The sequence below is a fragment of the Pan paniscus genome, chromosome 16 (genome assembly GCF_029289425.2).
Source record: "Pan paniscus chromosome 16, NHGRI_mPanPan1-v2.0_pri, whole genome shotgun sequence".
In the NCBI taxonomy this organism is placed as follows: Eukaryota; Metazoa; Chordata; class Mammalia; order Primates; family Hominidae; genus Pan; species Pan paniscus.
In genome coordinates, this window is record NC_073265.2 from 12,307,205 (window position 1) to 12,327,213 (window position 20,009).

The 20,009-nt window shown below is 47.2% G+C and overlaps 2 protein-coding genes across 5 annotated transcripts in view; both read right to left on the reverse strand.

Moving 5' to 3' along the window:
* Nucleotides 1-8,590, reverse strand: part of CYFIP1 (cytoplasmic FMR1 interacting protein 1) — a 111,361-nt gene extending 102,771 nt beyond the window's left edge. The window contains exon 1 of one of the 4 annotated variants that reach the window (XM_034951848.4): nt 8,370-8,590. In XM_034951848.4, coding sequence (XP_034807739.2) covers nt 8,370-8,465 — 96 coding nt within the window. In that variant the 5' untranslated portion in view covers nt 8,466-8,590. Of the gene's footprint in view, nt 1-7,860; nt 8,018-8,141; nt 8,274-8,369 lie in introns of those variants that run through there. The other 3 variants (XM_034951850.3, XM_003805941.6, XM_008976968.6) reach the window with 3 other exon arrangements.
* Nucleotides 8,591-19,882: 11,292 nt separating this feature from the next.
* TUBGCP5 (tubulin gamma complex component 5) overlaps nt 19,883-20,009 on the reverse strand; it is a 47,562-nt gene continuing 47,435 nt past the window's right edge. Inside the window, exon 23 of the mRNA XM_063597034.1 lies at nt 19,883-19,971. Coding sequence (XP_063453104.1) covers nt 19,898-19,971 — 74 coding nt within the window. The 3' untranslated portion in view covers nt 19,883-19,897. The remainder of the gene's footprint in view (nt 19,972-20,009) is intronic.

The window sequence follows — 20,009 nt, forward strand, 5'->3', positions numbered from 1 at the left end:
CAGCCTGGGTGACAGAGTGAGACTCCGTCTCAAAAACAAAACAAAACAAAAAAAACTACAGAGATACAGTAACCCAAACAGCACCCTATTGGCATAAACACAGACACATAAACCAATGGAACAGAATAGAACCTGGAAATAAATGCATGCATTTGCAGCCAACTGATTTTTAACAAAGGTGCCAAGAACACACAATGAGAAAAGGATAGGTTCTTCAATAAACGGTGTTGAGAAAACTAGATACACACATACAGAAGAATAATATCAGACCTTGGCTTCTCAACATAGACAAAAATCAACCCGAAATGAATTAAGGACTTAAATGTGGCCAGGTGCGGTGGCTCAGCCTATAATCCCTGCGAAGCCCAGGCAGGGGGATCACCTGAGCTCAGGAGTTTGAGACCAGTCTGAGCAACATGGTGAAACCTCATTTCTATAAAAAAACACAAAAATTAGGCGGTGACTCACACCTGTAATCCCAACACTTTGGGAGGGTGAGGCAGGAGGATCACTTGAGGTAAGGAGTTTGAGACTAGCCTGGCCAACATGGTGAAACCCTGCCTCTACTAAAAATACAAAAATTAGCCGGGCATGGTGGTGCACACCTGTAATCCCAGCTACTCAGGAGGCTGAGACAGGAGAATCGTTTGAACCTGGGAGGCAGAGGTTGCAGTGAGCCAAGATCGCGCCACTGCTCTCCAACCTGGGCGACAGAGTGAGACTCTGTCTCAAAAAAACAAAACAACAAACAACCAAAATTTAGCCAGGCATGATGGTGCACACCTGTAGTGCCAGGTACTGGAGAGGCTGAGGTGGGAGTATTGCTTAAGCCCAAAAGGTCAAGGCTGCAGTAAGCCATGATTGCCCCACTGCATTCCAGCCTGGGTGACAGAACGAGACCTTGTCAAAAAAAAAAAAAAAAAAAAAGGGAGAAGAAACTCCCTAACCATTAGCAGTTATTCTCACTTTTTCTACCCGTTCTTCACTGATCCTCTCTCCCCTGCTTTCTGGCCCCAGGCAATCACCTGTCTACTCTCTGTCTCTGTATATTTGCCTATTCTGGACTTTCCCCCTTGTATCTAACTGTAAATGTGTATCCTTTGACCAACATCTTCCTCTCTCCCCTTCCACCAGCCACCCCAGCCTCTGGTAACCACCATTCTGCTCTGTCCTTCTGTGGCATCAGCGTTTTCAGATTCCACATATGAGTGAGATCGTGCAGTACTTGTCTTTCTGTGCCTGGCTTATTTTGAGGAAATAAAGCCTCAAAAGCAAAGGCCACAAAAGAAAAAATAGACAAATGGGATTACATCAAACTAAAAATGTTCTGCACAGCAAAGGAATCAATCAACAGAGTAAAGTGACAATCTACAGAATGCACGAAAATATCTGCAAACCATATAACTAATAAGGGATTAATAATGAAAATATACAAAGAATTCAAACAACTCAATAGTAAAAGATCTGAATGGATATTTCTCAAAAGAAGGTGTACAAGTGGCCAACAGGTGTATGAAAAAATGCTCAACATCGCTAATCATCAGGGAATCCAAATCAAAACCACAATGAGCTATCACCTCACACCTGTCAGACTGGCTCTTGTCAAAAAGGCAAAAGATAACAAGTGTTGTCCAGTGTGTGGAGAAAAGGAAACCCTTGTACACTGTTGGTGGAGATGTAAATCAGTACAGTCATTGTAGAAAACAGTGCCGGGGGTTCCTCAAAATATTAAAAATAGAACTACCATATGACCCAGCAACACCACTGTTGGGTATATATCTAAAAGAAATGAAATCCGTATGTCCAAGAGATCGCTGTACCCCATGTTTATTGCAGCACCTTTCACAACAGCCAAGACATGGAATCAACCTAACTGTCCATCAACAGATGAGCAAGGCCGGGCCTGGTGGCTCACATCTGTAATCCTAGCACTTTCAGGAGGAAAGGAGGATTGCTCCAGCCCAGAAGTTCAAGACCAGCCTGGGCAACATAGTGATACCCCATCTCCATTTAAAACATAATTAAAATTAAAAAAACAAAAACAGGCCGGACACGATGGCTCATGCCTATAATCCCAGTACTGGGAGGCTGAGGCAGATGAATCACTTGAGGCCAGGAGTTCGAGACCAGCCTGGCCAACACGGTGAAACCCCTTCTCTACTAAAAATGCAAAAAAATTAGTCAGGCTTGGTGGCACCTCCTGTAATCCCAGGTACTTGGGAAGCTGAGGCATGAGAATCACTGGAACCCAGGAGGCGGAGGTTGCAGTAAGCTGAGATCACACCACTGCACTCCAGCCTGGGTGACAGAGTGAGACCCTGTCTCAAAACAAACAAACAAACAAACAAAAACTGGATTATGGTGATGGTTGCACAGCTCCAGAAATCTTCTAAAAATTATTGTACAGTTGTCCCTGAAACAACACGTGTTTGAACCATGCGGGTCCACTTATTTGCAGACTTTTTCCAGTAAAAGTTACACGGTGTATGCCTGCCTCTCTAGCCCCTCCTTCCACCTCCTCCACTTCTGCCTTTGCCACCCCCAAGACAGCAAAACCAACCCATCCACTTCCTCCTCCTTGGCCTGCTCACTGTGAGCTTTTTGAGGATGGAGACCTTTCTGATGATCCACTTCCACGTGATGAGTAGTCAGTTTATTTCCTCTTCCTCATGATTTTCTTAACAACATTTTCTTTTCTCTAGCTTACTCTATTATGAGAACACAGTATGTAATACATATAACTTACAAAATCTCTGTTAATCAACTGTTTATGTTATCAGTAAGGTTTCTGGTCAATAGCAGGCTATTCGTAGTTTTAACTTTTGGGAAGTCAAAAGTTATACTTGTCCAGCCTGGCCAACATGGTGAAATCCCGTCTCTACTAAAAATATAAAATTAGCCAGGCATGGTGGCGGGTGCCTGTAATCTCAGCTACTCAGGAGGCCGAGGCAGGAGAATCGCTTGAACCCGGGAGGCAGAGCTTGCAGTGAGCCGAGACAGAGCGAGACTCCGTCTCAAAAAAAAAAAAAAAAAGTTAAAGGCCAGGCTCGGTGGCTAACGCCTGTAATCCCAGCACTCTGGGAGGCAGAGGCAGAGGCGGGCAGATCACCTGAGGTCAGGAGGTCGAGATCAGCCTGACCAACACAGTGAAACCCCCTCTCTACTAAAAATACAAAATTAGCGGGAGTGGTGGCGCATGCCTGTAATCCAAGCTACTTGGGAGGCTGAGGCAGGAGAATGGCTTAAACCCAGGAGGCAGAGGTTGCAGTGTGCCAAGATCGTGCCATTGCACTCTATCCTGGGCAATAAGAGCGAAACTCCATCTCAAAAAAAGTTACACTCGGATTTTCAACTGCACAGGGGGTTGGAATCCCTAACCCCCTCGTTCACAGGCCAGCCAAACGTATACTTAAAAGTAGGTGAATTTTATAAAGTAGGTATATTATACCTCAATAAACAAAATTTTTGTTTAAAATTTTTGTTTTTAAAGCATGCTAATATTTTTAAATTGGAATTGGGTTAAATTTATAGATCAATATGAAGAGAACTGATGTCTTTACTATGTTGAGTGTTCCAATCACTGACCATGGTATGTTCCCCCATTTACTTAAATGATCTTTGATTTCTCTCATCTTCAGCATACAGATCCTGTAAGTCTTATTCAATGTATACCTAAGTATTTGACTCCTTTGAAGCAAACGAAATGTTGTGTTTTTAAATTTTTCTTTTTTTTTTTTTGAGACGGAGTCTCGCTCTGTTGCCCAGGCTGGACTGCAGTGGCGCAATCTCGGCTCACCACAACCTCCGCCTCCCGGGTTCAGGCGATTCTCCTGCTTCAGCCTCCTGAGTAGCTGGGACTACAGGTGCACGCCACCATGCCCAACTAATTTTTGTATTTTTAGTAGAGACAGGGTTTCACTATGTTGGCCAGGCTGGTCTCGAACTCCTGCCCTTGCGATCCGCCCGCCTCGGCCTCCCAAAGTGCTGGGATTACAGGCGTGAGCAACCACGCCCGGCCAAATTTAACTTTCTAATTGTACATTGCTAGTACAGTAGTCCCCACTTACCTGTAGTTTCATTATCTGCAATTTCTGTTTCCCCAGTTATAGCTGCCTACAGTCAACTGCCCTCCAAAAATAGGTGAGTGCATACAAAAAGATATTTTGAAAGAGAGAACACATTTATATAACTTTTATTCAGTATATAATTATTCTATATTATGAACAGTTATTGTTGGTAATCTCTTACTGTGCCTAATTTGTAAATTAAGTTTTATCATAGGCATAGATGTATAGGGAAAAAAACCACAGTACATGAAGGGTTCTGTCTTATCTCAGGTTTCAGGCTTCCATTGGAACGTATCGTCCATGGATAACAAGGACTGTTGTAAACAGAAATAAGGTCAGCTTGTATAGTGTTGACTTTGCATATATCTCCCCATGGATAAGGGGCACTGCTGTATGCAGAAATAAGGTCGCCAGGCCGGGCACGGTGGCTCACGCCTATAATCCTAGCACTTTGGGAGGCTGAGGCAGGCGGATCACCTGAGGTTGGGAGTTCCAGACCAGCCTGACCAACACGGAGAAACCCCATCTCTACTAAAAACACAAAATTAGCCAGACATGGTGGCACATGCCTGTAATCCCAGCTACTCGGGAGGCTGAGGCAGGAGAATTGCTTGAACCCGGGAGGCAGAGGTTGCGGTGGGCCGAGATCGCACCATTGCACTCTAGCCTGGGCAACAAGAATGAAACTCTGTCTCAAAAAAAAAAAAAAAGAAAAAGAAAAATAAGGTCGCCTTCTGTGTGTTGACTTTGTATCTTGTGACCTTGCTAACCTCATTAATTAGTTCTAGTAGCTTTTTCATAGATTCCCTGGATTTTCTATGTAGATAATCATGTTGTCAGCAAATAGGGACAATTTTCCCTTTCCAATTTGTATGCCTTTTCTTTCTTTGTCTGATATTATTGCACTGGCTAAAATAAGGTTTTTAAATTATGTCAGTGTAATTAATCCATGCTTTATGAATGGCCTCTAAGGGTTGGCTAAATTTTAATAGGAAAAACAATGAGAATAGCTTGGACATGTTAGTTAAAACTTCACGCTATAAAATATGTTTTGGCTGGGCACGGTGGTTCACGCCTGTAATCCCAGCACGTTGGGAGGCCGAGGTGGGTGGATCACCTGAGGTCAGGAGTTTGAGACCAGCCTGGCCAACATGGCAAAACCCTGTCTCTACTAAAAATACAAAAATTAGCTGGGTGTGGTGGCAGGCGCCTGTAATCCCAGCTACTCGGAAGGCTGGGGCAGGAGAATTGCTTGAACCCAGGAGGTGGAAGTTGCAGTGAGCCGAGATCACACCATTGCACTCTAGCCTGGGCAACAAGAGCAAAACCCTGTCTCACAAAAAATAAAATAAAATAAAATAACATAAAATAAAAAAAAAGAAAGGAGGGAGGGAGATGTTAGCTATTATTTAAACCCAAAGTCACCTTTAGCATTATAAACTTGAGTATGTGCACAAAGATACAGACACAAGCATTGACTGTAGTGGTGAAAAACAGTAAATAACTATAATGTCAATCAACAGGAGGCTGATAAAATTATGAAACATCCACACTACAGAATACTATAGTGATTTGGCCGGGCACAGTGGCTCATGCCTGTAATACCAGCACTTTGGGAGGCTGAGGCGGGCAGATCACTTGAGGTCAGGAGTTCAAGACCAGCCTGGGCAACATGGCAAAACCCCGTCTCTACTAAAAAGACAAAAATTAGCCAGGTGTGGTGGTGCGTGCCTGTAATCCCAGCTACTCAGGGGGCTGAGGTGGGAGAACCACCTGAACCCAGGAGGCATAGGTTGTGGCGAGCCGAGTTTGCGCCACTGCACTCCAGTCTGGGCCACAGAGTAAGACTCTGTCACCAAAAAAAAAAAAAAAAAAAAAAAAAAAAAGGAATACTATACGGTTATTTAAAAGATTGAGGGAAATCTGTGTGTATATACTATATATATCAACATGTAAAGATTGCTAAGATCTTTAAGTAACCAAACATCATTAAGTGAAAAATGTATGACGCTAATATATGCAATATGATCTCACTATGTTATTTAAAAAATTGCTTATGCACAGAAAAGACTATTATACTACTTAGAAGTACCGAGGAAATTTCACTTTTAGTATACACGGTTCTATACTGTTTAATGTTTTTAATGAACTATAGTTTTGTAATTTTTCTCATCACTTTATCATTTTAGTCTCTCTCTCAGGCTGTATCCGAGAGCCACACTTTTCAGACCCTTGTATCTTTACTCTTCAGGGACAAACCAGAGCATAGCTGAATCTCCAACGCCTTATGCTAAGCGAAACAAGCCAGACTCCAAGCCCACATGTGACATTCTGGAATGGGCAAAGCAGGAGGACTGAGGAACAGACAGGCGGCTGCAAGAGCGGGGAGGAGAGAGGCTGCCTTCCTGAGTATCCTGACTGCGGTGGAAGTCACTACAGTCCACGCACCTGCTACAGCTCACTGAACTGAACACCAAAAAGTGAATCTTACTAAAAGTTTAAAATAAATTTAAACACACACACAAACTTAGGGGGTACATTTTCTCTGAGCGCAGCACAGACACCTGTCTTAACGCAGGAAACGTCCTCCGCCACGACTCCAGGGCGCCTCGGTCGCAGTGAGGGCACCGGCACTATCTCCCTACTGGCCCTACGAGTGCACACCTGCTACGGCCCGCGCCCACTCACAGCGTGACTCGTTCTTCCAGGCTCCGTGCCTGCAGATCTAGACATCACTTGGAAAACCGCTGGCCACCCGCAGGGAAAAGGCAGCATGCGTGGGGCCCCCGCGGGTCCCGGCCTGGCCGGGACTCTGCCACCAAGCTGTCAAGCATAGCAATGTGCGCACTGCTACCAGGCATCACCGCGGCTCCGACCACGCCTCATTCCGGAGTCCGACGGCCGACTGCAAGAAACACCACCGCTCCCGGCGCAGCCACGGTGCCCTCCGCCGCCAGAAAACAAACGCTCCCGAGCCTCAGTCCCCAGCGGCGACCACGCGGCGCTGGGCTCAGTCAGCAGCCGCTCCCTGACTGGACTTAATAGCGGAGCTGACACCGTCCAGACGCCCCTCTCAGCTTAAAATACGTTCCATCAACCCGGTTTCCCAATTATTCTTGCACCCTTCTTGTCACACCCACAATGTGCTGCAAATTAAGCTCACGCATTTCAGCCTTAAAATACACAATTCAGATGCTTGTGCGAAACAGTGCTGCCTCCGTAACGATCGCGCCTCCTTAACAAAGCCCAAAACTCCTCTCTCCAAGAATGCCCGGAATGGCTCCGCGGACCAGGCTCCCTCCGGTCCTCACAGGGGCACGAAACAAAAACGGGTTCAGATCTTGCTGCGCGACCTTAGTGCAACATTAACAATCTGCCTGCTCCTTACTTTCCAACAAAAACGTCAAACACTAAGGTATTCCTTCGCCACTGGAGCTGTGCCACGTGCCGGGGCGCGGAATCCGGGATCCGGGGGCGCGAGGCGGTGAACGCGGGGGCGGGGAGCTCGGGGCCGAGGCCGAAAGGCCGGGGGCGCAGGGCCCGGGAAGCCAGTGCAGGGAGTGCGGGGACCTGGAGCCCGGGAGGCGCGGGAGCCCGGGGCCGGGACCTGGGGGACGCGGGGACCAGGACGATCCCGGAGGCCGCGCCGCCGGGGAGGCCGCGCCGCCGGGGTTGGGGGGGGAGGAGGGGGCTCCGTCCCGGCCCCGCCGCCGCCCTGGCCGGCCCAGGTTCCGAGGGGGACCCGGACCCCGCGGAGGCCGCAGGGCAGGCGCGGGCGAGCGGGGTTCCTCACCTGCGTCCGCGGCGGCTTGGGGGTCCTGGGCGGGCCCTGGGAGTTTCCTTGGCCGAGTGAGTCACTCGGGCTGGCCGGGAATGCGCCAGGAAACACTCGGCCTCCTCCCCTTCCTCCCGGGGCGGGGGCTCTCCCGGCTCGGCCTCTTCCTCCCGGCGCTCCTCCCTCCCGGCCGCGGCCCCGGCCGCTCCCTCCTCCTGGCGGGGCGTCCCCGGCCGGGCGGCCCCTTTCCCCACGCCAGCCGCCGAAGGTGTCCTCCCAGGCAGAGAGCCCCTGGCTACCTGCCGGCCTGGGTCACCGCAGCCTGCGCGGGACGGCGGGGTCGGGGCGGAGCGGGCGTGGGGTCCTCCTGCGGGTCCGTCCGGCTCGGAGCGCGAAGGAACGAGGTCCGCACCCTGTCCCGGGGCTCCACCGGGTCAGGGCGGGGGGTGGCCTGAGCTGCGGAAGGAGCTCAGGGGGACACCCAGGGCGCCCGTGTGGCGCCGCCCCACTTGGCAGGAGGCGCTCACCTGCGCTCGTCGGGAGGGTTCCAGGCGCGGGTCCCCGCTGCAGGTCGGCGCGCAGAGCCCGCTGGGGACCCCCCCGGCCGGCCCCTGCGGCCCCATTGCCTGCGGGAGCCAGGGACAAATCCGTGCGCAGACCTGCGGGAACGGCGGACGGAAGAAAACCTGATTTGAGCTCGTGCCAAAAAACAATCTTGAAAGGCCCGTGAAGAAACATACCTCACACGGAAACGCTGAGTGGAGTCAGCTGGTCACAGGCGTGTTTAGGAAAACTGCCCTAAACGCCCCGCTCAGCCGCAGCAACCTCACTCCCCATTCATCTGCGACCCCTGGTTCTTATGGAGAACAGTAAGGATGGGCATCAGATATTCTAGTCTGGTCTCTAGATTATGAAGGTTTGGTTACCCCCGCTTGTGCTCTGCGGTAAGGCAAAAAGCAGCAAATGGATCCTGACCAGCGGATTGAGACAATCTACCAGTTGACTCAATATTCGGAGATCACTTTCTCACATTCCTGCAAAACAGGGGCTTTGGATAACATTCTGGTTCCCAGTCCACACATTTTCAAATCCGCAGATTACTCCTTTTCTGTGCCTAGGGTGGAGTCTCAAAATTAGATTCCAAAGGTTTTTACATTGTAGATGACATGATAGAACCCAAATTCAAGTTATACTGTGATAATTTAAAATATTGTAATCCCGGCCGAGCGCAGTGGCTCACGCCTGTAATCGCAGCATTTTGGGAGTCCGAGGCGGGCGGATCACCTGAGGTCAGGCGTTCGAGACCACACTGGCCAACATGGTGAAGACCCCGTCTCTACTAAAAATACAAAAATTAGTCGGGCATGGTGGTGTGCGCTTGTAATCCCAGCTACTCGGGAGGCCGAGGCAGGAGAATCGCTTGAACCCAGGAAGTGGAGGTTGCAGTGAGCCAAGATCGTGTCGCTGCACTCCGGCCTGGGCGACAGAGCAAGACTCCGTCTTAAAATAATAAAATATTGTAATCCCTAGAGCAATTAATAAAAAATAATACAGCTAAAAATCCAAGAAAAGAGATAAAATAGAATACAAAAATATACTTGATCCAAAAGAAAGCAGGAAGGAGCAAAAAGCACATAAGGCAAAGACAAAGAGCAAGCAGTTAGACTTCAACCACATTAGTAATCACATTGAATGTAAATGGACTAAACATGTAATCCGTTTACTAACTGTAAATGGATTAAAACACAGAAATTGTCACATTGGATTAAAAACGAGACCCAAATATATTCTGTTTTAAGAAGACATAATTTTGGCCGGGCACAGTGACTCATGCCTGTAATCCCAGCACTTTCGGAGGCCAACGCGGGTGGATCAACTGAGGTCAGGAGTTCAAGACAAGCCTGACCCACATGGCAAAACCCCGTCTTTACTAAAAATACAAAATTAGCTGGGTGTGGTGGCACATGCCTATAATCCCAGCTACTCAGGAGACTGAGGCAGGAGAATCGCTTGAACCCGGGAGGCAGAGGTTGCAATGAGCTGAGATTGCGCCATTGAACTCCAGCCTAAGCAACAAGAGTGAAACCTGGTCTCAAAAAAAAAAAAAAAAAAAAGACATAATTTAAATATAGGACACAAAGAGGCTGAAATTAAAAAGATGCAAAAGGACATGCTAATCAGAAAGGTGGAGTGATTATATTAATATCAAAGTAGAATTCAACTCAAGGGGCACTATCAGTGATAAAAAGGACATTTGATAAAAATAAATGGGTCAATTAAGTATGAAAAAATAGGCCGGGCATGGTGGCTCACGCCTGTAATTCCAACACTTTGGGAGGCTGAGGCGGGCAGGTCATCTGAGGTCAGGAGTTCGAGACCAGCCTGGCTAACATACCCTGTTTCTACCAAAAATACAAAAAATTAGCCAGGTCTGGTGGCACATGCCTGTAATCCCAGCTACTCGGGAGGTTGAGGCAGGAGAATCGCTTCAACCTGGGAGGCGAAGGTTGCAGTAATCCCAGCTACTTGGGAGGCTGAGGCAGGAGAATCACTTGAACCCGGGAGGCAGAGGTTACAGTGAGCCAAGGTCGTGCCATTGCACTCTAGTTTGGGCAACAAGAGTGAAACTCCGTCTCAAAAGAAAAGGAAGAAAAAATAACAACTTTTAGTGCATATATACATCAAATAAGTTTTGAAATATTTAGACAAAGATGGATAGAATCAAAAGAAGAAATAGGCGAATACACACTCATAGAGATTTGAACTTCTCTCTATTAGTAATTGATAGGACAGGCAGACACAAAAAGAAGTAAAGATACAAAAATTTTTTTAAGTAATTAACCTATTATACCTAAATGGCACCTCCACAAAACAGAATACAGAATGCATTGTACGGAATGAAAGATGTTCAGACGCTTTGTACTGAAGACTTCAAGCTGTTACTGACAGGAATTAAAGTTTTCAAATAAACACGTAACATTCACAAAATATACCATATGTTAGGAAGTAAAACAAGTCTCATCAGATTTCAAAGGGTCAAAATTATTTACAGTAGTTCCCACCTCATCTTCTGGGGATAAGCTTCAAGACCCCTGGTGGATGTCTGAAAGGACAGATGTAGCACACTCTACACTGTATAGACTATATATTTTTCTATATATGCAGGCCTATGATAAAGTTTAATTTATAAAGTACACACAGGTCGGTAATCCCAGCATTTTGGGAGGCCAAGGTGGGCGGATTGCTTGAGCTCTGGAGGCAGAGGTTGCAGTGAGCTGAGATTGTGCCACTGCACTCCAGCCTGGGCGATAGAGTGAGACTCACAGAGTGAGATTCCATCTAAAAATAAATAAATAAATAAATTAGACACAGTAAGACATTAACAATAATAAAAATAGAACAATTGTAGTGGTATACTATAATAAAAGTGATGTAGTTCGTCTCTCTCTCAAAATATCTCATTATACTGTACTAGTAGTCCCCCTCCTCTGAGTTCCAGTTACGCATGGTCAACCATAGTCTGAAAATAGGTGAGTATAGTACAGTGCTTATTTAAAAACAACCATTAGGCCAGGTGCGGTGGCTCATGCCTGTAATCCCAGCACTTTGGGAGGCCGAGGCAGTGGATTGCTTGAGCTCAGGGGTTCAAGACCAGCCTGGCCAACAGGACAAAACCCCCTCTCTACAAAATACAAAAATTAGCTGGGCGTAGTAGCCGGTGCCTGTGGTCCCAGCTACCACTGAGGCTGAGGCAGGAGAATCACTTGAACCCGAGAGTTGGAGGTTGTAGTGAGCCGACATCGTGCCACTGCACTCCAGGCTGGGTGACAGAGCATGACCCTGTCTCAAAAAAATAGAATGAAATAAAATAAAATAAAATAAATAACCATTTAAAGCCTCTGGAAATGGGCCTAAGGGCAAACAGCCAATGAAGAATTATCTATAGAAATGAGGCTACTATACAGCAATGGAACAGAATAGTGAAAATTAAGTACACATTATTTGGTCAATTGGTTTTCAATTAAGATGCTAAAGGACTTCCATGGAGAAAGAAAACTCTTTTTTGGCTGGGCACAGTGGCTCACACCTGTAATCCCAGCACTTTGGGAGGCCAAGACGTGCAGATCATCTGAGGTCAGGAGTTCGAGACCAGCCTGGCCAACATGGCGAAACCCTGTCTCTACTGAAAATACCAAAATTAGCTGGGTGTGGTGGCGAGTGCCTGTAATCCCAGCTACCCCGGGGGCTGAGGCAGGAGAATCACTTGAATCCAGGAGACAGAGGTTGCAGTGAGCTGAGATCACGCCACTGCACTCCAACCTGGCAACAGAGAGAGACTCCGTGTTAAAAAATAAATAAATAAATAAATAAATAAAAGAACCTTTTTTAAAAAATGGTGCTAGAATAACTGCATAACGATGTACAAAAACTGAAACTCAACTTCCTCCCCAACACCATGTACAAAAAGTAACTGGCTGTGTATGGATCATAGACCTAAATTTGAAAGCTAAAGATACAAAGCTTCTAGAAGAAAACATAAGAGAATAATTTTATAACGGTAGAGTAGAGGAAGCCAAGATTTCTCAAAAATGTAGGGTTAGTACCTTTAGGAAAAAAATGATAAATTGATTTGATCGAAATTTAAAACTTCTCATCAAAAGAATGTTAAAAGAGTGAAAAGACATAGACAATATTGCAAGACAATACTGCAATACATATAACAGACAGAGAGTTTGTGTTCAGAATATGTAAAGAACCCAAACAACAATAAAATGACAATGCAGGAAAAATAGGGCAAAAGACTTTAACTCACACTTCAGAAAGAAACCACATTGGAAGTCTTTTATAAAATTCAACATATATATCTCCTATGATGGTAATTCTACTTCTAAGTATTTACCTAATAGAAATACAAATTAATCTCTGCACAAAAACTTGTATAATGAATAGTCTTTTGTTTTTTCTTTTTTGTTTTTTTTGAGATGGAGTTTCACTCTTATTGCCCAGGCTGGAGTACAATGGCGTGATCTCTGCTCACCACAACCTCCACCTCCCGAGTTAAAGCGATTCTCCTGCCTCAGCCTTCCGAGTAGCTGGGATTACAGGCATGCGCCACCACTCCTGGCTAATTTTGTATTTTTAGTAGAGATGGGGTTTCTCCATGTTGATCAGGCTGGTCTCAAACTCCTGACCTCAGGTGATCCGCCTGCGTCGGCCTCCCAAAGTGCTAGGATTACAGGCATGAGCCACCACACCTGGCTGTATAGTGAATATTCTTACCAGCTTATTTATAATTGCAAAAAACTAGAAACAACCCAAAGTGCACAAATAGGAGAATGGATAAACAAATACTGTTCATATAATGGAATATTACTCAGCAATAAAAAGGAAAGAACAAATCAAAAGGATTTGTTCTTGTGTTTTTCTATTTCACACTCATTAGGATGCCTACTATCAACAAACAGCTACTTGGGAGGCTGAGGCAGGAGAATCGCTTGAACCCAGGAGGCGGAGGTTGCAGTGAGCCAAGATCCTGCCACTGCACTCCAGCCTGGGCGACAGAGTGAGACTCCATCTCAAAAAAAAGAAATAATAGTCCGGGCACGGTGGCTCATGCCTGTAATTCCAGCACTTTGGAAGGCCGAGATGGACGGATCACAAGGTCAGGAGATCGAGACCATCCTGGCTAACACGGTGAAACCTTGTCTCTATCAAAAATACAAAAAAATTAGCTGGGTGTGGTGGCGAGTGCCTGTAGTCCCAGCTACTCAGGAGGCTGAGACAGGAGAATGGTGTGAACCCGGGAGGCGGAGCTTGCAGTGAGCCGAGGTCACGCCACTGCACTCCAGCCTGGGCGACAGAGCAAGACTCTGTCTCAAAAAAAAAAAAAAAATAATAATAATAATAATAATAATAAAATAAAAATAAACAAAATAACAAGTGTTGGCAAGGATATGATGAAATTGGAACTCTGTGTACTCTTAGTGGGCATGTAAAATGGTGCCACTATGGAAAACAATATGATGAAAAAAGTTTTTAAAAGGGGAAGAAAATGGATATACAAGTAGTATTATAAAATAGATGAACCTCAAAACTATTCTGTAATTTTCCACACACAAAAGACCATGTACATATTGTGGGATTTCATCTATATGAACTTCCATGACAGATAGCACCACTACTCACTGGTGACAGAAGTCAGAAATTGGCCGGGCGTGGTGGTTCACCCCTGTAATCCCAGCACTTTGGTAGGCCAAGGCGGGTGGATCACTCGAGGTCAGGAGTTCGAGACCAGCCTGACCAACATGGTGAAACCCCATCTCTACTAAAAATACAAAAAATTAGCCGGGTGTGGTGGTGGGTGCCTGTAATCCTAGCTACTCAGGGGGCTGAGGCAGAAGAATCACTTGAACCCAGGAGGTGGAGGTTGCAGTGAGCTGAGATTGCGCCACTGCACTCCAACCTGGGCAACAGAATGAGACTCTGTCTCAAAAAAAAAAAAGAAAGAAAAGGAAGTCAGAAATCGTTAAATCGTTTGCTTGGGTGAGGTGGTCTGCAGGGAATAGGATGGACTGAAAAGAGGCGTGTAGGAAACTTCTGGGGACTTGGAAATATTCTGCATCTTTGTCAGGCTGATATTGACACAAGCATATTATGTCAGTCAGGGTTCAACCAGAAAAGCAGAATCAGTAGGAGATACATATTAGGAGATTTACTGCAAGGAATTGGCTTATGCACTATGGCGGCTGGCTCAGCTAGGATGAAATCTGGAGGGCAGGCCATCAGAAAGTTACTGTCCTGTGGCTGGGGGCGGTGGCTCACGCCTGTAATCCCAGCACTTTGGGAGGCTGAGGCAGGCGGACCACCTGAGGTCAGGAGTTCAAGACCAGCCTGACCAACATGGAGAAACCCCATCTCTACTAAAAATACAAAAAATTAACCGGGCGTGGTGGAACATGCCTGCAATTCCAGCTACTTGGGAGGCTGAGGCAGGAGAATCACTTGAATGCGGGAGGCGGAGGTTGTGGTGAGCCAAGATCACTCCATTGTGCACTCCAGCCTGGGCAACAAGAGCAAAACTCCATCTCAAAAAAATAAAAGAAAAGAAAGTTACTGTCCTGTTTTTAGGTTTCTGTCACGGTCACAACAAATTACTACAAATTTTTGGCTCTGGTAAACTGAAAAAAGCATCCCGCAGCAAATACCTGTGTCAAATCCCTGGAACCTGTGGCTGTTACTACTATGTTGAAACCCCATCACCAAGATGATGGCATTAGGAGGTGGGGCCTTTGGGAGCTGACAGGGCACAAAGGTAGAGTCCTCATGAGTGGGATTTGTGCCCTTATAAAAGACACCCCAGAGGGGGCCAGGCGCGGTGGCTCACGCCTGTAATCCCAGCACTTTGGGAGGCTGAGGTGGGTGGATCATGAGGTCAGGAGATGGAGACCATCCTGGCTAACACGGTGAAACCCTGTCTCTACTAAAAATACAAAAAATTAGCCGGGCGTGGTGGCGGGTGCCTGTAGTCCCAGCTACTCGGGAAGCTGAGGTGGGAGAATGGCGTGAACCTGGGAGGCAGAGTTTGCAGTGAGCCGAGATTGCACCACCACACTCCAGCCTGGGCGACAGAGCGAGACTCCATCTCAAAAAAAAAAAAAAAAGACACCCCAGAGAACAGCCTTGTCCTTTCTGCCATGTGAAGACACAGCCAGACAACAGCCACTGAGAACCAGACAGTGGGACCTCACCAGACACCCACTCTGTGGTGCCTTGATGTTGGGCACTCAGCTTCCAGAACTATGAGTAATACATTTCTCCTGTTTATAGCCACCCAGTCTATGGTGCTTTGTTATAGGAGTCCTGACGGACTAAGACAGTTACCTTATATGAAGAAAAAGAGTCTTAGCGGATCTAAGTTCTTGAGATGGGATCATCTTAGATTATCTGAAGGGGCCCTAAATCCAATAAGCAGTGTGCTTACAAGAGACACTGAGAGCAGACCCAGAAAAAGAGGCAGTGTGAACACAGAGGCAGAGATGGGAGTGAAGCAGCCACACAGCCACAAGTCATAGAATGCTGGCAGCCCCCGAAACTGAGCAGGTAAAGAATGGTGGAGGCAAGGCCCTATTGCTGCCTTGAATTTTGGCCTTCCAGCCCCCAGAACTTGAAGATAATTAATATCTGTTTTTTTTGGCCGGTTGCGGTGGCTGAAGCCTGTAATCCCAGCACTTTGGGAGGCCGAGGCGGGCGTATCACGAGGTCAGGAGATCGAGACCATCCTGGCTAACACAGTGAAACCCCGTCTCTACTAGAAAATACAAAAAAAATTAGCCGGGCGTGGTGGTGGGTGCCTGTAGTCCCAGCTACTTGGGAGGCTGAGGCAGGAGAATGGCGTGAACCTGGGAGGCAGAGCTTGCAGTGAGCCGAGATCGCGTGACTGCACTCCAGCCTGGGCGACAGAGCGAGACTCCGTCTCAAAAAAAAAAAAATCTGTTTTTTTGTTGTTTGTTGTTTGTTTGTTTTTTGAGATGGAGTCTTGTTCTGTTGCCAGGCTGGAGTGCAGTGGCGTGATCTCAGCTCACTGCAACCTCCGATTCCCTGGTTCAAGCGATTCAGGCATGCACCACCAGGCCCAGCTAGTTTTTGTGTTTTTAGTACAGACGGGATTTCTCCATATTGGTGTAGAGGCCACTCACATTCCCGGATCCTGCTCCTTCCCTTGACTTTTTCCGTCCTCAAAGCCCTCAGCTGGCTCTGCCCTCAGGCTGCCCTGGCCTCACACCTTTCTCTGACACTGTGCTTCTGTCCCCTCTTCCACCTTTAGGAGCCGTGTGACGACATCTCCAGATAATGCAGGGTAACGTCTCTATCTCAAGTCAGTGGACTAGCAACCCTAATTCCATCTGCAATTTTAATTCTCCTCTTGCCATGTAAACTAACATAGTCACACGGCCCAGGGATTAGGAAGCAGACAGCTTTGGGGCTACCATTCCGCCTTGTCTCAGGAAGCTGGAGCTCTGCCTCAATGTCCTCCAACCCATTGAATCCGGCCCAGCTGGACTACCTGGGATCATCTCCTTTACTTAAAGTCAACTGATATGAAATTTAATCACATCCAGTAAATACCTTCTAGCAACACGAGGTGTGTGTTTGATAGAACAGCTGGGACAGCCTCACTAGGTTGACACAATAAAAAGACCACCACAACCCACCCCCTGTTAACTTGGCACCCATACATATCCCCTTAAATCATACTTGTCTTGGTCTGTTTTTTAAAATTTATTATTTATTTATTTATCTAGAGACAGGGTCTCACTTTGTTGTCCAGGTTGGCCTTGAACTCCTGGCCTCCAGGGATCCTCCCACCTGGACTCCCAAAGTGCTGGGATTACAGGTGCAAGTCATGTGCCTGGCCAACCAGGAGGAACTTTAATTCCTTCTTAACTGATCCCTCCATTCCACAATAGCATGATCTCGGCTGCTATATTTGTACAACCTGATCTCTTATTTCTTGCCACACCTTGTTCAAGCTGGAGTGGGCACCTGACCCAAGTTGACTCGCTGTGGGAACCTTGGTTGGGAGCTTAGAGTTGGAACTTTCTCACTCACATCACAGCCTCCTAACTTCAGGACTTTTGTTTCTTCTGCAGTGAAAACATGTGGACTCCAACCAAGAACCCAACCACACGTCTCCCTGGTGCCTGCCTGGATCTCTCACCTCCTGCCCTGGAGCTTCCCTGTCACCAGGAGGCATCAGAGTCCTCTGAAATCACACATGAACCATGCAGCTGTGCACAGAGTTAACATTCCCTGCACCTTTGACTAATGAGAGGCACTCACAGGCAGATTCCTCTCTTTCCTTCCTGATGCAGTCCACATGGCTTCTAGGGACATCCCGAGAGGTGGGGCAGGCACACTTAGCAATGCCATCTTACTGAGATGGCCCCATATCCATCAGCACTCCCCCTCCTTCTCCCACTCCTCCCCCTCCTCTTCCCCTCCTCTTCCATCTCTCTCCTCCTCCTGCTAGGGCACTCTCTGACTCCCACTACGGGCACTGCGCCCCATCTCAGAGTAGAGGCACCTACGGCTTTGTCTCAGGTTGTATTTCTGGGGAACCCAGGCCAAGGCTGGAGCCAAGAACTGGTCACGTGCATTTGGGATCTGTGAGCATCCACCTTCCAACCACTACAGGAAAAGCACAACAAGGAAAGGTGAGAAAGCAGAAGTAACAGGTAGAAAAACAAATACCAGCAGAACAGGGAGACAGCTCTCCCCGAGCAGGAAACACAGCATGCATTTTTGGATTAAAATTCCTCCATTCCCTCACCAGACACCAACTCTGTGGTGCCGTGATCTTGGGCGCTCAGCTTCCAGAACTGTAATAAATTTCTCCTGTTTAGAGCCACCCAGTCTATGCTGCTTTGTTATAGCAGCCTTAACAGACTAAGACAGTTACCTTACGTGAAGAAAAAGAGTCTTAGCAGATCTAAGTTCTTGAGATGGGATCATCTTAGATTATCTGAAGGGGCCCTAAATCCAATAAGCAGTGTGCTTACAAGAGACACGCAGAGAACAGACCCAGAAAGAGGCAGTGTGAACACAGAGGCAGGGATGGGAGTGAAGCAGCCACACAGCCACAGTCATAGAATGCTGGCAGCCCCCAGAAACTGGGGAGGCAAAGAATGGCGGGGCCATGGCCCTATTGCTCCCTTGAATTTTGGCCTTCTGTCCTCCAGAACTTCAAGAGAATGAATATCTGTTGTTTTAAGCCACCAGGTTTATGGTAATGTGTTACAGCAGCCACAGGCAACAGTATAAGGACTTCCTTATATAAATTACTTTTTTTTTTTTTTTTTTGAGACGGACTCTCGCGCGCTCACCAGGCTGGAGTGCAGTGGCGCAATGTCAGCTCACTGCAACCTCTGCCTCCCAGGCTCAAGTGATTCTACTGCCTCAGCCTCTTGAGTAGCTGGGATTACAGGCACGCACCACCACGCCCGGCTAATTTTCTATATTAGTAGAGACAGGGTTTCACCATGTTGGCCAGGCTGGTCTCGAACTCCTGACCTCAGGTGATCCGCCTGCCTCGGCCTCCCAAAGTGCTGGGATTACAGGTGTGAGCCACCATGCCCAGCCAAATTACTCTTTCTTAACTTAATGATGCCATGAATTGATGTGGTGGCTTTGCAGCATGTGGAGCTGGCTAAGCTGACCCAGGTTTACTAGAGTTCTTCCTGTGTTTCTGCAAGACCATGAGGGAGGCGTTGGCGGAGGCTTGGGGAGAGGCAGGGAGCTGCCACTGTGTTGTGGCTCACACGTGTTGTTGTGGGTCTGACAGCTTACACTGTTAACACCACCATGGCCAGGACCGCCACTACTGCCTTCTTCTTGTCAACCTAAAATAATCAAAAGGAACAGAATCTAGTTTAGAGAGTTTATTCAAGCAAAAAGTTTGAGGATGGGCCACCTGGGAAGCACCCATCTCAAAGAACAGAAGTCAGTGTTCCAAAGTGTAGATGTTTGGGAATGCTTATTTAGACAAAGGTTAGGGAAGTGTAACAAAATTTCATCATCTTTCTGTGGAAGACTTCATGCATAGTTATGATGATCTGATTAGTCAAGTTGGTCTTTTTCTTCCAGGCAAGGCATATTTAACATTCCACACTGAGGTTGTACTAGTGATAGGGTCTTGAGCACCGTCTGGTCCACATTAGGTACCAGACAGCAAAGGAGGCAGTTCATCTACAACAAAACCAGTGATTGGAAGCAGGGAGGTCTGGTCTCTGGTCTCTCTTAGTCATTTACAGAACAAGAACAATGAGGAAGAGAGTGAATCTGAGAAGAATTGCAGTCGTACGACCTGACAGTCTCCAGGGCTCAACTTCCTCCCTGGTGTAATAAATCCAGACAGTCCTGAAGTTTTACTTTCATTGACTCTCTGGATCCTGTGGCTCCCGAAGGAGGCATCTGGCTCATCTTCATGATGAGAGGCCCTAGCTTCTGCAGCACCTCCACACCACCAAGGCCAGAAGCAGCAAGAACTGACGCAGGTTTAAGTCCCTCCCAAACCTCCTGTGGACAGTAGGCTCCAGCGTCGGATGCAGACAACAGGCAGCCCTATGGAAACTGACGAATCAGTTTACACAATTAACTGTGTAAGAGCA